This window comes from Meleagris gallopavo, chromosome 5 (genome assembly GCF_905368555.1).
Source record: "Meleagris gallopavo chromosome 5, MGAL_WU_HG_1.1, whole genome shotgun sequence".
Classification (NCBI taxonomy): domain Eukaryota; kingdom Metazoa; phylum Chordata; class Aves; order Galliformes; family Phasianidae; genus Meleagris; species Meleagris gallopavo.
Window position 1 is genome coordinate 3,472,895 of NC_139408.1, and position 14,871 is coordinate 3,487,765.

Consider the following 14,871-nt stretch of genomic DNA (forward strand, 5'->3'; position numbering starts at 1 on the left):
ATCCAATATTTGGCCACTAACAAACATAGAACATTTTTCCTGGTCTTAGATGAGATCCCTCTGTTAAGTGAGGATGTAAACTAAAGAGGAGTGAAAACATGAACATTTCTTTAAAACTTTCCCAGTGTAGCCTAAAAATATTATTGCGATTTCCTTCCTTACAGAAAATAATGTATTATGTTGATGAAAGAAAACTTATTTTATCAAACATATATTAAAAGAAACTAGGTCTTGATTATCAAGAAAGAACATATAAGGACCTGTGCTTGTCTAGGAGAAGTCCAGAGCAGGAGCAGCTCTGGCAGCTGCAGGTATTTCATATAAAGTAAGTTTTTCAGACTATTTTATCAGCTCAGGATTGCTAAAATTTATCTTCTGCTCTGACTTCATTGACTATCATTTATTTTTCGACAAACCTCCTACAGAGGGCCAGCAACAAAACATAGAGTTGATTATGCTATTTTTTTCTTTTCTTTTTTTTTTCACAATCCAAATAATTTCTTGTCTGTGGGGAGCTACAAGGCTGGATATTGGATTAAAACTTTTTTTTAATGTTTTTATTAGTGAAATGTTTAAGCAAAAAATACAAGAGCTAGCTAGAATGTCTGTAAGCATGCAGAGATTTATCAGGATCATTTTTTCTGCAGATCTTGCTAGCAATGTCAATTTATCTTTATCTTCATTTTTTCTTTGAGTTATCAGTACGTTCAGTCACTGTATATTTCAGATTGTTAGCTGCTACTTAACATTCCCTTCTTACAAGGTGTCTCTCCACCTATACTGTGTGATGAGGGTCTTCTAAGACTTTGATATAGAGCATTTTGAGGATTCAAATTTGCTATATATATATCTGCAGGTTTTGAAGATGAGCAAATTCCAAAGTATTCCCAAGTCTTTTAGTAGAACAGACCTTGCAAGGCCTGACTGAGCCAAGTGCCAGAGAGAAATGCCATGTATAGAATGTCTGTCAGGAATATGAAGTCCCTTTTTGACCTTCTGCCTTCACTGAGTTCCATTATTACCACTGACACATAGAAGTCAAACCAAGTCCCCAAATACTTCTCACAAAGATCCGTTTGCTCTTCAGAGATATATTTGATACAGAATGGTTTTTTTTTGTTTGTTTTTTGTTTTTTTTTAAAAGACTTCGGCACATGATTACAGCATCATGATAATTGATGCTGGATGTAAACCCTCCTGGGTCATTAAATTCTGATCAATGCTCTTCCCAGCAAGTGGATTACATCATCCTTTCATAAGCAGATGAAGTTCCAACTCAGAAGTAATTAGCATGTGCCCCACTTATCTTGGAAGCATTCCCAGCTTGTTACTTCCTACATCTGATAGATATCTTGCACTCATGTTGTCTTATTTTAGCAGTTCTGATATCTGCTGTTTAACCCAATAGCAATCCTATCTTCCTTCTTTTGCATCACTAAGCAAGCTGGGCCCTCTCCATCCCATCTTCCTTTTCTTCATTCATTTGATCACCCAATTAGCCCTCTCTCTCTCCTGTTTGAATTCAGCTAGGGAATCTCTCAAACTGTAGTTTTGTTTTACAGCTCATTATACCCATATATGTCAAGATAAAACTCAGACACATTCCTTCTAGCTCATTAGCTTTGGGTTGGCTGCTCTTTAAATATGTAATTTGCTAGATCATGTTTCAAACCTAGACCGTCTCATTCAAATTATCTTACTGAGTTCCAGGTTTTGGACTGTGATTCATAACTACCTCTCAATTTAGAGATATATGATGCAGTTATAAAATAAATCATTCATGTTCATACTTCAAAATATTTTATGGATCTGGCAATGTATAAATTCAGAAGCTATATTTGCACTGCCTGGTGGAGTGTTTTCTGGTATGTAGGCTAAGAATTATAGATGACAATATCCTCACTGCTTGGGTTAAATGTGGATTCTTTCAGAGCAAAATGACAGCGACATTAATATTTCTATGCAACCAGCCTAAATTGCATTCTGTAGCATGAAATCCAGTGTTGATACTGTATTGGGCTGAAATAACAAAGCAGGTAGAAGTGATTGTGGATACTTGTTGGGAAAAGTGACTGGCATTAACTACGCTGTGTCAGAGAGGACTAGATTTTCCCCTTTGAAAGGTTATGAGAAATCATACATTCAGCAGGGATTCTGGAGACTGAAGACCTGGGAGAGAGCTGGAAGAGAAGTTACTTGGCAATACTGATATATTTGGATGATATCTTCTATTCTATATCCAAATAATTCAAAAAAATCTGCCTCTTGTGGACTGATAGTACTCCACTTAGAGTAACACAGGTTTTCTCAGAAAAAAAAAAAGAAGAAAATAATAGTTTAGCCTATAATGTTAATGATAAATACAGAGCTTCCAAGCAAATTTCTAACGCTGTTAATGATGATTTGCTTACTTCTACCTTATGTCAATGTAAAGAGTGCTTGTACTAACTTCTGAAAAAATTGCTTTTCATCATATTATATTGTGACAATTGTTTTTGCATTTTTCCAGCTGTTTCCCCATGCTTCAGTGGTTACCTTCTTGACTGCAGACTGTGAGTAGTCAGTTTGGAATATTTACATTACTTATACTCATGTTTATTCAGTGTGTACCTGCCGTGTCACTTGCTCATTCCCTCTGTAAACTAAATAACCTAAGTAATCCTGATAATATTTCTCTTACTCTGGTTATCTTTTTCACTTCATAGTCATGCTGATAATCCTCCTTGGGATATTCTCTACTTCAATTTGCTTATTTGATATGAACTAAGTGAAAATGAACCCCATATGGGGAGACATTCTGCAATGTTACATCATCATTCTGGCTTATCTCTAGCTCTGACTCATTTCTGCTTACTTTGTTAACCTTTCTACTGTGGACATATCCACCTTAAATGCCCACCATGACAGTTCATGGCTCTATGAATGATAGACAGAATGTAGTGGGTTTTTTTCTGAATCAGGTCCTTCGTTTGCATAAAATGACATAGGGCTAATGAAGCTGGGATTATGCCATGAATATTAGAGTGGTCAGTGAACTCAGCTGCCTAGCAAACAGACAGGATAAGCTAACTTTAACATTAGGGGGAATGCTTATTCCCAAGTGCCAGTCTTTGGCTGAACGTACTGCATGGAGAGAATTGCTTAAAACCAATCTATCCATTAAGAACCTGTGGCCAGAAGGCATACTACAGCAGCTCTATCTGTCTTTTTAAAAATGTGATAAAAACAAGTTACTTTCATTCATACGTGTAGAAGGGAGGAGGGGGATGTGTCTGTGTGCCTTTCATACTAAATCCTATTACAAGCCTTTCATGAAACATTAATATGTAAAAGCCGACCTCCCGTCATCTAATCTAGTATAATAAGGGCTTGGGTACATTATTAATTTTTGTCACACATCTGAGCCCTCCTTTTATCAACCAAAAACCCCATCCAAATCCCTTGTTGCACCATTATATTGTGAAAACAGCTCCATCATTCACCACAGAAAAATGGAAAGACCCTGAGCCATATGGCAGAGGGAACAGCAGTACCAGCCACCCGGAGATGGTTCTCCGGTCCCCTACTTGCAGTAACTGGTGCTTAAAAGACTCTGCAATGCAGTAGGGTAACAAAATCATCTCATTTTGTTTTTCTAGTATGGATTTTTTGGATTTTTTTTTTTTTTTCCATGCAAAATAGGCTGCTCTGCCTAAACCCAACACCAGTGTCTGGGACTGTAGCCCAGTTGAATCTGCATGATTTTGAACTGAATCATGTCTTCAGGAGTTCAGAATTTGGCTCCAGTCTCACCATTCTGTGGTTATGCACCAAAAAAAAAACTACAACATATTATACCTACCTATGGCAGAATGTAAAGATGTGTGGTTGCTTTCTATTTCAGTTTATATGTTTTGTTTGGTTGTCGTTAAGACTAAGTTAAGGAGTAAGGAGTTAAGGACACGTTAACGGCAGTGAAAATGTCTGGGTCTGAGATGAAATGCTCTCATATAGTTGTCTGAAATATCAGTCTATTCATGAAAATAATCCTACTGGATTATGTGCTGGGTATGAGGTTTTAGCCCTTCATAACAAGATGAATGGCACTTGGAAAACAAGAATTTGAAAAGAGAGTTTGATTTTTATGTATTTTCATTCAGATTGGAATGTGACAATGATGGAGAGGTCAGCAGAGATGAAAGATAATTGAGTTGTAGAGAAATTTAGTGTAGTTCTGTAACGATGATCCTTAATGTGAATAGTGCCAGGATTTGTGGTTTAACAGATAATGGGAAATACAAGTCATTATCATGGAATTATAAGGTAATTTGTTATATTTTTTTTTAACAAATTGTCATTCTATTCTGCTTTCATTAGGTCTTTGTGTAACACAGTTCTAACGATCAAATATATACAAGTAAGTTAAAATAGCCAGCATTGCTTTACCAAAAAGTCTGTGATTATTACAGATCTATTTTTGAAACACTATTTGGGATCTAAGGTCAAAGACTGCTTTTATATTCTAAATATGTAACTGCACACCTGGGAATGAATTCCTGAGCATGTATAATCTAACAATGACCCATTAACTTCATAGAATCATTCCTGAGTAACAGTAAGTATGTGTTTAACCTGTTACTTCGTAAATCAATGAGGAAATATTGCCACAACATAATAAGGCTTTTGTGAGGACAGTGGTTTAATTACAGATTTTCAGTGTGTCTTTAAACTATTTTTAAAGGATATATCAGAAGTTAAAATATAACTGGTTACTTTCAATATTTATGCTTCTTATACCCCCATTTATCTGGCTGCTTCTTACTGATTCTTGTTATATCTTTCAATTTTTACATCTTTCTAAAACACACATTTATATCCAATGCTTTTGGTCTTTTTTTTTTTTCAATAGAGCTATTTGCATGTTTTATAATCAAGTTATTTCCAACTATTGTTTTTTATATACTGATACATTGCATATACAGTTCCTGCTATTATTTCACTTTATAACACGATATTCTATTTTTAACTACTTTTGTGACTCTCCTGTAACCCATTTATGATTTTTTAAAAAAAACTCATATTAATACTCTTACCCAAATTACTTGCAACAATCCACAGTAATTTCCACTGACCTAAATACACCGACCATTCCAAAGACAGAAAAACACACAGGATTACATTGACTTCCTTACAAGAGGATCACATAGAATAGCTTAAAATCTCACTCAGCATCACAGCTTTCCAGAGCTTTCCCACTCCCTGATGGAGTGTATTATTTTGTGTATTATGTGTATTATGGATATGTATTATTTTGAACAAAATCTTTACCAAGTGATCCTTAATTTATCACCAGTTTGTGCTGATTTTAGTTTTACTAGTGAGCTTATCAGCATTCCTGAAATGGCTGATGAAATGTGAATATAGCAGTAGGTCTTGTTTAAGGACTGTTTAGCATGATCATAGCAGTAGATATGTCCTTGAACATTACTTGCACATTAATCTCTTCATACTAGTCACACTGGTGGAGTCTGTCTAGCCTAACTGGAGGCATTCACTTGGTTGTGAAAAACACAAGAGGGGGCTCCATCACACTGCATTTGACTTGGGCAAATATCCTGGTAACCTGGTGTCTGATACAATATACAGCAGAAAAAAGCATATTCTCAGAGAGAGAAAATCCCTAGAATTGTTTTAAAGCATTTAAACATCTTGGCTATCGTGTTCCATTTAAATCAAATATGCAAATTAAATTAGAAGACTACCAAAGCACCGATTTTTTTCTTCCTTTTAATTAGAGGTGTTCAGCTACTGAGAATTTTTCCTTTTTTAAAATTTGTTAAGAGGCAAAGTCTGATTAACCCCAGCTAAAGTTATTTTAATGACTTAAGTAGAAATTAAGACTTAGTGTGTTTAGAAGAGTGAGGATTTCATAATGTTTCTATTCAAGACTTAGTAATTGCATAATGATAGCCCCTCTGGAGAGAGCCATTCTCATGCTCACATGCAAACCTGTAGTTTAAAAGCATTAAAATGAGACTTATGCTCTTAAATGGCATTAACTGTCAGTATGAGTAACAGCTCTGCTAATTACATAGTTTGGATACACTGTATTAATGCATTAGAATTGAGTTTACTTATTTCCTTGCACTTTTTCAAGGAAAAATACCTATAAACAAAGCAAAAATATCTCAGGTTCTTCTCACAGAAACCCCACTCAAACTATTGAAAACTCACTGTGACTTTAATGAAAAACACAGCACCGAATCCCCAGTAATCTCAAAAAATATTATCACTTTTTATTAATTCTTTTGAGAGAAAACTTTGATATTACTCATCAGAATGAATTGTAAGCAACAAGCATTTATCTTACTTTGGACTTGTTCATCTGTTTTTGACCCTACAGCCTCAGAAGCTCTGAATCATTGCTGTTTTTTGTTCTTGATGAAGATATTTAAGTAAACATCTCTACAGAAACAATTCTGCTCCCGTTGTAGAGCAACATGGGGAGAAGAGAATTGTAGTATAAGGCTGTACATAAATTCATCTATGAGGAAGAACCTCAATTAAATACAAACTGTGCTGGATGCTTTGTGACAAAACACTTTCTCTAGTAGCTCAGAGCACATCTCAATACTCTCTGCTATCATTGTGTAATGCTTCCTTGATGGCAAGATTCATTGCTGATTGACCTTGAGAAAAGATATTGCTGAAATAAGCCCTGCAAACAGAACTCCACACTGCACTTCTGTTGTTCCTCCAGCCTACTGTGGCTGGTTGCACATTAATTTTATTCCAGTCCTCCTCTGTAAGAAGAGTTCTCAAGCCTTGTAGCAAAAGGGAATCCTCTATTTCTACACATGACTGAAGAGTTACAAGTTTAAAGCTTCACTAATTGCAAATGAGGGCCCACCTGAAGCCCAAGTCCATGTCTTTTGGAATGTGCTGAATGTTCCTTCTTTCTATGGAAGTAAACAAAGGTTGACAGGTTCACTGACCTGGGTTTGTTTAGTCTCTTCTTCCATGTAATCAGTGATAGAACTAGAAGGAATGGCCTCAAGTTGTGCCAGGGGAGGTTCAGGTTGGATATTAGGAAAAATTTATTCTCCAAAAGAGTGGTCAGGCACTGGAATGGGCTGTCCAGAGAGATGTTTGAATCACCATATCCAGAAGTGTTCAAGAAACATTTAGATGTTGTGTTAAGGGATGTGATTTAGTGGGGAAATATTGGTGGCTGGTGGACAGTTGGTCTGGATGATCTTGGAGGTCTTTTCCAACTTTGGTGATTCTCTGATTCTAAATGCCACTGATCACTGGCAAAGTAAGTGCTCAGGAGAAGTATTTCTCAGTGCTCTCTGGAATTTTCAAAGGTGGTTTTATCTGAGCATGTTGGTTCTATAGCAGTGTAAGCCTTCTATAAATGTATACCTAAAATAAAGCATTTCCCTAATTGCTGGGCTGTGAAGACTATAACAAAATTATCAGTGATGAACAATAATTGAGGCCAAAGCTATCAACAGCAAACTTCTGAGAAACTCAATTTACTACTTAAAGATCTGTAAATCACTGTATGTGTGTAAATTGATATATGTGATGTGTCAGAAGTAATGGGGGGATCTATGCATGATAAGAGCAATGGTTCAAAGCAGAACAAAATATCTGTGCAGCAGGAGCCTTGAGTTCTACAGTTAGCAAAGAATCTCAGTTAAATGCTACCCATTTAAAGGCTCTACTGAAAAGAAAATATATTAGAAAGTTCAGAGCTTGGTGTTGCTGATTCTTAATGGGCAGGAGGCATTTTAAAATAAGGGTGGAATCAAAACAAAAGGTTTCAGCCCAGCTTGAAATGACTGCATTGTGTGTAGAAAGGTGTACCTGATACCACTGGAGGGTCGTTTCTTCTATGTGTTATGTCTTAGTGACACTTTCACGTTCTATCAACCCAATCTCTATAATTGGTTGCTAGACTGAATCCTAATGTCAAACAAACTCAGTTCTGTGCACTTTGCTACACCCTGTTAATAAATAAAGCTCACAAAACACACCTTAACCCTCTTCCCAGTTTCCATCCTTGAGACTCTTGACACTTGGGAATCAGTTTTTCATTCACACTATCATCTTTTGATACAATAATTATTTTTTTCCACTCTCAGAGAATGAATTACTCTCCCTCTTGAAAAATCTGGATTTTTCTTCAACTAAGACCTGTTCCTCATAGCTTGTCTTGAATCTGGTGATGCTATAGTAGAGACTTATTTTTTACGTGGAGGATATCTGAAGTTATATTTTCTATATAAATCCAAATCTGCCCTGAGTGCAAAGGAAACTGTTGATCTCACAAATTCAGTGATGCTTAAAATAATTTTAAAAACGTCTTGTTTGTCATCCACCATAGTTTGAATGGAGCAGCTGAGGCTGAAGAATATATAAAACAACAGAACTTTACAGCTTATGATGTAATATAACTTCTAATGGTACTTCAGGCTCCCTGACTTCTTCTGATGTGTGGTTTCTTTCAAAAGGTGTAGCCATCAAGCTTTGCACCTTATTTTGAGTGTCATGTGACCCTACAGCGAACCCTTCCCTTTCAAGCTGAATATACAGATGTCAAAATCTGTAGCAGGGTTTGGACTCCTTGACGTGTTGTTGTTCCAGCCATCTAACAAGTCTCTGTTCTAAGCCATTTTTTATCTGCAAGCTAAATAAAAGTCACAGACACCATCTATATTTTACCATTTGCAATTCCTAGCAGCTAGTTCCTTTAATCTGTGGTTTATCTGATCATTTCCCTCGTTGTTGTTTCAGAAGTTTCCACGATGCTAATAACAGATCACAAATCTATGAAAAATTGAGTTAAAGTATGTCCAGGTTAGCAATTAGAACTGGCCTACCTTTACTGATGTAAGTGTAAATATCCATAAAGAGGAAGAAAACTTGATTGACCGAGGTCAGATAGAACGTGTAAACAAACTACTGAGATTTCTTGGGACTCCGTGCTTTTGTCTTGTAAATCTTTGTAGCTGCTGCCACATTAAATCTCTATCGATTCTAATTACTGACATTACTGGGGCAAACAAGGACAGGCTTTTGTTTCTCTGACTCAGATTCCTCAGTCTTAACTCAGGTAAGACTTCCATTGATCCTGAGAAGCTAGGCTCTGCAAAGATGCAAAAAAAGCTCGAAGAAGGAACCTTTTAGGCAGCTGTTAATTGTTATTCGAAATAGCCTTTTTAGATTTCTGAGCTATTAACAAAAAGATGGCACCTGTAAACTCACAGACAATGCATATCCCACTTCCATATACACGTTGCATTCTGGGTTTGTTTATCAATGGAGGGTTATCTCAGTTACAAAGGATCTGTAATGTAGACATCTGTCTAAAAGCCATTCACCTTGGAGAGAGTATTTTTGCCATAGCTCCCCTTTCTCAAATATAAGCCAGCTTTCTTCCCAAGCAAAGTGTCTCCATCAGCCTATGCCTACCCTTGATGCTGCACACTTCGGAGAAGAGATAAAGGTATACATTGCTGATTTTAGTATCCATTTACACTTAGCTTGTTATGGTTTTGAAGACTGGCACTAGGACCTTTGCTGTGTCGTCGACCGATGAGCCTGGGGCATTAAGAATGGATGTGAAAGCGTCATGTGTCTTGAATACTCAGCGGATCTAATTAACAGGTAGAATCGCACCCTGGGTGCTTGAAAAATGGCCAGACACCATAGAAACCAGTCCTTAAGTCCCCGCACCATCTGCACTTTCTTTTCATTGTGTAAGTCTCATGGAAACGTGTTTTTCGACCATTCTACGTTCGTTTGCGTTAATGGAAAATTCCTGCCGATGGTTTTCTTTTTCATAGGAAAAAAAAAAAAAAAAACAAAACACATTCTTTCGGGAAAAAAATATATATATATTCATCTCTGAGGCTTTGAGGAAACAATGGATCTTTGAACTTGCCTCTGAATGCGGCTCTTTAGAACAGCGCTGCCACAACCTCCCCGAGCTAAATTTGAACGAGAAAATAACGAGAAAAGAAACAAACGCCGAGAGATCCCTCGCGAAACCAGAGAGCGGTTTGGGAGGGAGGGTGGAAACGGCCACTTCTCCAGGTTTCCTACTTTCCTTCTTTAGAGCTCCTACATCCCGGCCGGGCGGACGTTTTTTCGGGGCCGCCCCGGGCGGGGAGAGCGGAGCTGAGCTCCGGGCCAGGAGCCGCCCCTTTGTCTGCTCCCCCCGTGCATGAAACTGGGGAGATTTAGGTCGTCGTTACCTGTTGGCTGCCAGTCGGGACGAGATATACCCTCCGGGGATCTGGGTGATTATGTAGCCCCAGAAAAATGAGCCGTGGATCATGCCAACCGTCTCAGGATCCCAGTTAAACTTCGCTTTCTTCCAGAGCCAAGGAAACCGGGAGAGAAGGAAAGAAAGAGAAGAGGAAAGCTGTAATCGTGCTAGATTAAAGAAAGTTCCCGTAAAAAGCTTCACCGTGCCGGTCGAGGGATGCACGAGGCCAGCGATGGCACCCGGGACAAGGAGCTCCTGCTGCCTCCCCTTCCTACCGGATCCTCACCGCACCCACACCGACAGCCCCCCGGATGGAAGAGCAGCAGAATCGCGCAGACCCCCCGGCAGGGATGAGCGTGGGCTTGCTGTCCCGTTACTCGTCTAGGTGTCACACAGCCTCTCGCCCGCTACGCTCTAAGCAGATTTAACGAGGCATTTTAACGCCTTTTCAATGCAAATTCTTTCATCCTGCTTTAATCAAACATTCCTGCTTAACCTCCCCGTATACGTTTCACCCTCTTACAGTCGGTTTATTCGGTGTCTTCCTTTCCCTATGTTTATTTTACGAGATGGCTGTGTTTTCCTAAGTGATGTGCAAAAGGAATCTGCCCGCTCGTTTTTGCCCCAAACGGCTTTGCGCTGGGAACTACAACTGAAAAATAAACATTATTGGCAGAAATGATTTATCTTTCCCCAATGAAGTTTCCGGGCTACTAAGGGCGGCGGGGGGCGGGCAGATCCGAGGGGCGGCAGGGGAGCATCCTTGCGGCAGAGCCCGGCTGCCTGCGCTGAGGTGCCTGGTCTGAAGCTGGGAAGTGCACCCAGAGGGTATGGGAGCTACGAGGGAAGGATTCCCACCTCTTTAATAATTTTTCCTCCTCGGTGTATGGTGCTGTTATTGACCATGTCCACGATGGCCACTCCCAAGTTACATCGGATCCCGAAGGAAATGCAGAATCCCAGTCCACTCATGATGGCAATGATGTACCTCCGGGGCAGCCCGAAGCAGGTACAGTCGCAAAGCGGGGCTTTCTTCTCGGGCATTTCCATGGGCTTCCCATCTTCCGTCAGCTCGATGGTGTCCCCGGGCTTCTGCCTCTTCTCTAGGACTCTGATCGACACAAGAAGGGAAAGTCAAACCCTGCCTCCCCGCTGCCTGAATGCGAAGCCACCTCTGGTAGCTGAAGGCTTAAGTTCACAGCCCCCCCGCCCCTTCGGCTTGCTTTGGATGTTTACTCCTTGTTTTCCGTTCACCTTCAGCTGTTCTTCAGCTGTGACCTGTGGGAGTCACGATTAGTCATCCCCGGCTCCCTTCCGCCCCGCGACAGCCCGCTGCAGAAACCCAGGGAGGAGCTTTAGCTGAGAACTGCTCATCTATCATTAAAGACTTCTGCGTAAATATGTAGGACGCATTAAGAAGACATCATCTGTAGCCACTGCAGAGGCGCCATGTTGGGCAGCCCAAGAGGTTGAGCACGGAAACTGGAACGGTGTTCTGGAGAAGATTTTATTCTCCCTCCGCCGTACCAGAAACACCAAGGGGAACCAACTCTGCGTGCATTTTGCTTCTGGATTGGGAACAATAGAAAGACTACCAGAAAGGGTGGGGAGGCGGTATTGCTACTTATTTTCGATTTGCAAAATGGCTGGCACACGCAGTGGGGAAAAAAAAAAACCACCAAACATGACTGGCTTTGGAGAACTGACGACTCCAGAGAAGTCTTTGCTAAAGATCGCATCTACTCAGCTAGGGTTAGGTTTCCTTCCTAACTCAGCTCTGAGCTCGATCTCACCGTTCCCACTTCCTTGGTTTTACACGGGAATCCTATTATCTCCGAGAAATCTATGTGCAGGAATCTGGAGGGTGCTGGCCGTTTGAAGCTATGTCAAATCAACAGAAAAAATACCGAATAATGACCCTCCCTCCTCCCCTTAAAAAAAAAAAGAAAAAAAAAAAAGAATTCCCCCTACCCGCCCAGCCCCCCCCCCCCCAAAAAAAAAGTCCCAACCCCGCAACCAGTGAAAGCTTACTTAGCAGTTTCTACCTCTTCTTTGGTGGAAATCTTTAAAAATACCGAGTGGATAATAAAAGATATCGGATGTATCAAGCCGATGCTCCATGCTGAATCTCTGAATCTTCTCTTGCAGCAAGTGAGATATTGAAAAGGCAGAAATACTAACTTTCATCTTAGCTCCGTTCTTACCGAGGAGCGAGTGCTCCATTTCCCGACGCTGGGCTCTCTCCTGCCACTGCCCTAACCCACGCCTTAGGAGTGTCTTCTCACCTCAGACATTCTCTTCGGAGGAGCTGCTCTTTGAGGTTAACTCATCCGGCTAATAGGGCGCTAACAATTAGCAGAATTAGGCTGAGATTGTTGCCTGTGCCTTGAAGCAAATGGGGTGACTTTATCCCATGGTTACTCGGTTGAAATCCTAACGATTTTTATTTGCCGGGGGAATTATTTCCGTCCTTTAATACTGCATCGTTTCTTATTGTCTTAAATTGCGAATACAAGAAAATACTCTATTTTTATGTTAAAAATTCGTTTGTGCGAATAAAAAGATGCACGAATGTCCTCCCATTAAACGGGATTATCTTCCGGAAGACGTTAACACATAAGGGACGTGAAAAGTATTTGAATTCCTAGAGTCGGAAATAAAATAGGTCAATCCTATGCCTTGGAGAAAAAAAAAAAAAAAAAAAAAAAAAAAAAAACAAAAGAAACAGAAAAAAAGTAAAAGGTAACTGGATCATTTATTAATTAATGGGGGAGTTCAAACGGAGTTTTACTGGAAAATATGCTTTCTCCATTACTCACTGTATGATAATACAAAAAGCAGTAGAGACGGTTGTTTCATTTATGTTTTGTGGAATCCCTTAGGGGAAAAATAGGAAGTTTATTTCCTTAACGACATTTTTAAGCAGTTACTTCGGATTATCAATTGTTCCTTTTTATTTTTCCTCACAATTTAAGATGATATAATGATAAAATGCAGGGTATTTACTACGTTGCTGTTGGCTTTGGTTTTGCTTTTTTGCTTTTCAAAGCTGTACTCTTTCCACTAAAATGAAAATTTCACTTTTGTCTTATCACTTCAGTAATAGTTCCCTTAAAATGGCAGCAGAAGTTGTGATTCATGCTGTGGAAGAACCTTGTGCTTGTGCCCAATACTGCCGCATAGGCATGGAAAAAAAGACTTTTACATGACCTACAGTAGACAGATAAATCCGCAGTTAGCTTTAATCCGCAATTCGAAACAACGTTGGGATAAGTGTTGGCAGACGAGAAGATCCAAAATACACTGGAATTTCACAGGCTATTCTCAAACGTCCTAGAGGTCACTAAAGTCACTAGCTTGGATGGGGCACGATGTGTCAACTTTAGTACATACCCTTTTAAATATGCGTGGATTTGTGTCTGTTTTCTGTCTATACAGAGCTTGAAGATGGTGGAAATTTGTACGCACAGGAACATGCAGGCATGCCTATGAGTTTAGCAGTTACAGTCGTATATCACTTATAAGACAAGTGGATGCTTCTCAGTGCAGACAGATAAATAATTAAACACATCCCTCTATACGTTTCAGCCTCAGAATTAAAAAAAAAATCATTTGGACATCAATTATTTATACATATCCTTGTTTATCTTCCTCTGACGACGAGTTACACAAGGGCTAAGACTAATCAAATCTCGGAAAGATTATTATCATTAAATTATTATTTAATTATTGGTGAAAGCAGCGATAAAGGTCTTGTGAGCACGTTTCAAAATTAACAAAAAGCAAAGACAAGGGGAGCAGCTCCCTGCTGATTATGGTTTCTAGATAGGATCCTGTTTTTGTGCGAGAAAGATGGGGTAATCTTTGGCTACATATTTACTGGCAGCATCCACGAATCAGATAGAGAAGTTACGAGGGTGCCATATTGAGAAGCTTCAGCAATAGTTTCCAGTATCCAGATTACACCGACGATATATAAACAGCTCCCAGCCCCTCCACCACTAAGCTCCCCAGAGCACACCTATTCCACCTCGACCAGCAGCTCACGGTTAACAAAAGCTTTCAATTGTTTCTAAGAACTAGAGTTCTCTAATATATTTTAGTCTTACCTGTAGAGTTGACCAAGAGATTTTCCGGCAAAATTTTTCAATCCCTCCTTGCCAGGGGTCAAAATCCTTTGTTTTACCGACTCCATTCCTGCAGTGATGCTCGCTGGATTCTGCTCTGCTCTGGATAGGGCACCGCTACGAGCAACGATGGTTCATATTGGTTTAATCCCTTAACTTTTTCCCGTCATTAAATGGCTATCAGTGCAGCTCCGAGTAAAGGGAGAGTGAGAGAAAGCGTGCGCGCGTGTTTGAGAGGGGGAGAGACGGCGTGCAGAGCCTGGGGGGGAGGGAGGGGAGGGAGAGGGCGAGGGAGCGCGCCTGTGTGCGGCAGCGAGAGGGAGGCTGAACGCTGCAGGCAGCCCCCGGTTTTCCCGGCAGCGCGGAGCTGCGAGGCACGGTCAGAAAGTCTTCTCGGCCCCGTAAGCTTCAGCGGTGGCGGGCTCGGAGTGTGCCATACCCGGCTGGGAGGGGATGGAGTGCCCCCCGCGGGAGCGTTGCAGAGGA

At 40.1% G+C, this 14,871-nt stretch overlaps 1 protein-coding gene across 1 annotated transcript in view; it reads right to left on the reverse strand.

Annotated features, from left to right (window-relative positions):
• SLC17A6 (solute carrier family 17 member 6) overlaps positions 1-14,453 on the reverse strand; it is a 31,295-nt gene extending 16,842 nt beyond the window's left edge. Inside the window, exons 1-3 of the mRNA XM_003206097.5 lie at positions 14,368-14,453; positions 11,117-11,369; positions 10,245-10,363 (exon numbers count right to left, since the gene is read on the reverse strand). Coding sequence (XP_003206145.2) covers positions 10,245-10,363; positions 11,117-11,369; positions 14,368-14,453 — 458 coding nt within the window. The remainder of the gene's footprint in view (positions 1-10,244; positions 10,364-11,116; positions 11,370-14,367) is intronic.
• Between the last annotated feature and the right edge of the window lie 418 nt (positions 14,454-14,871).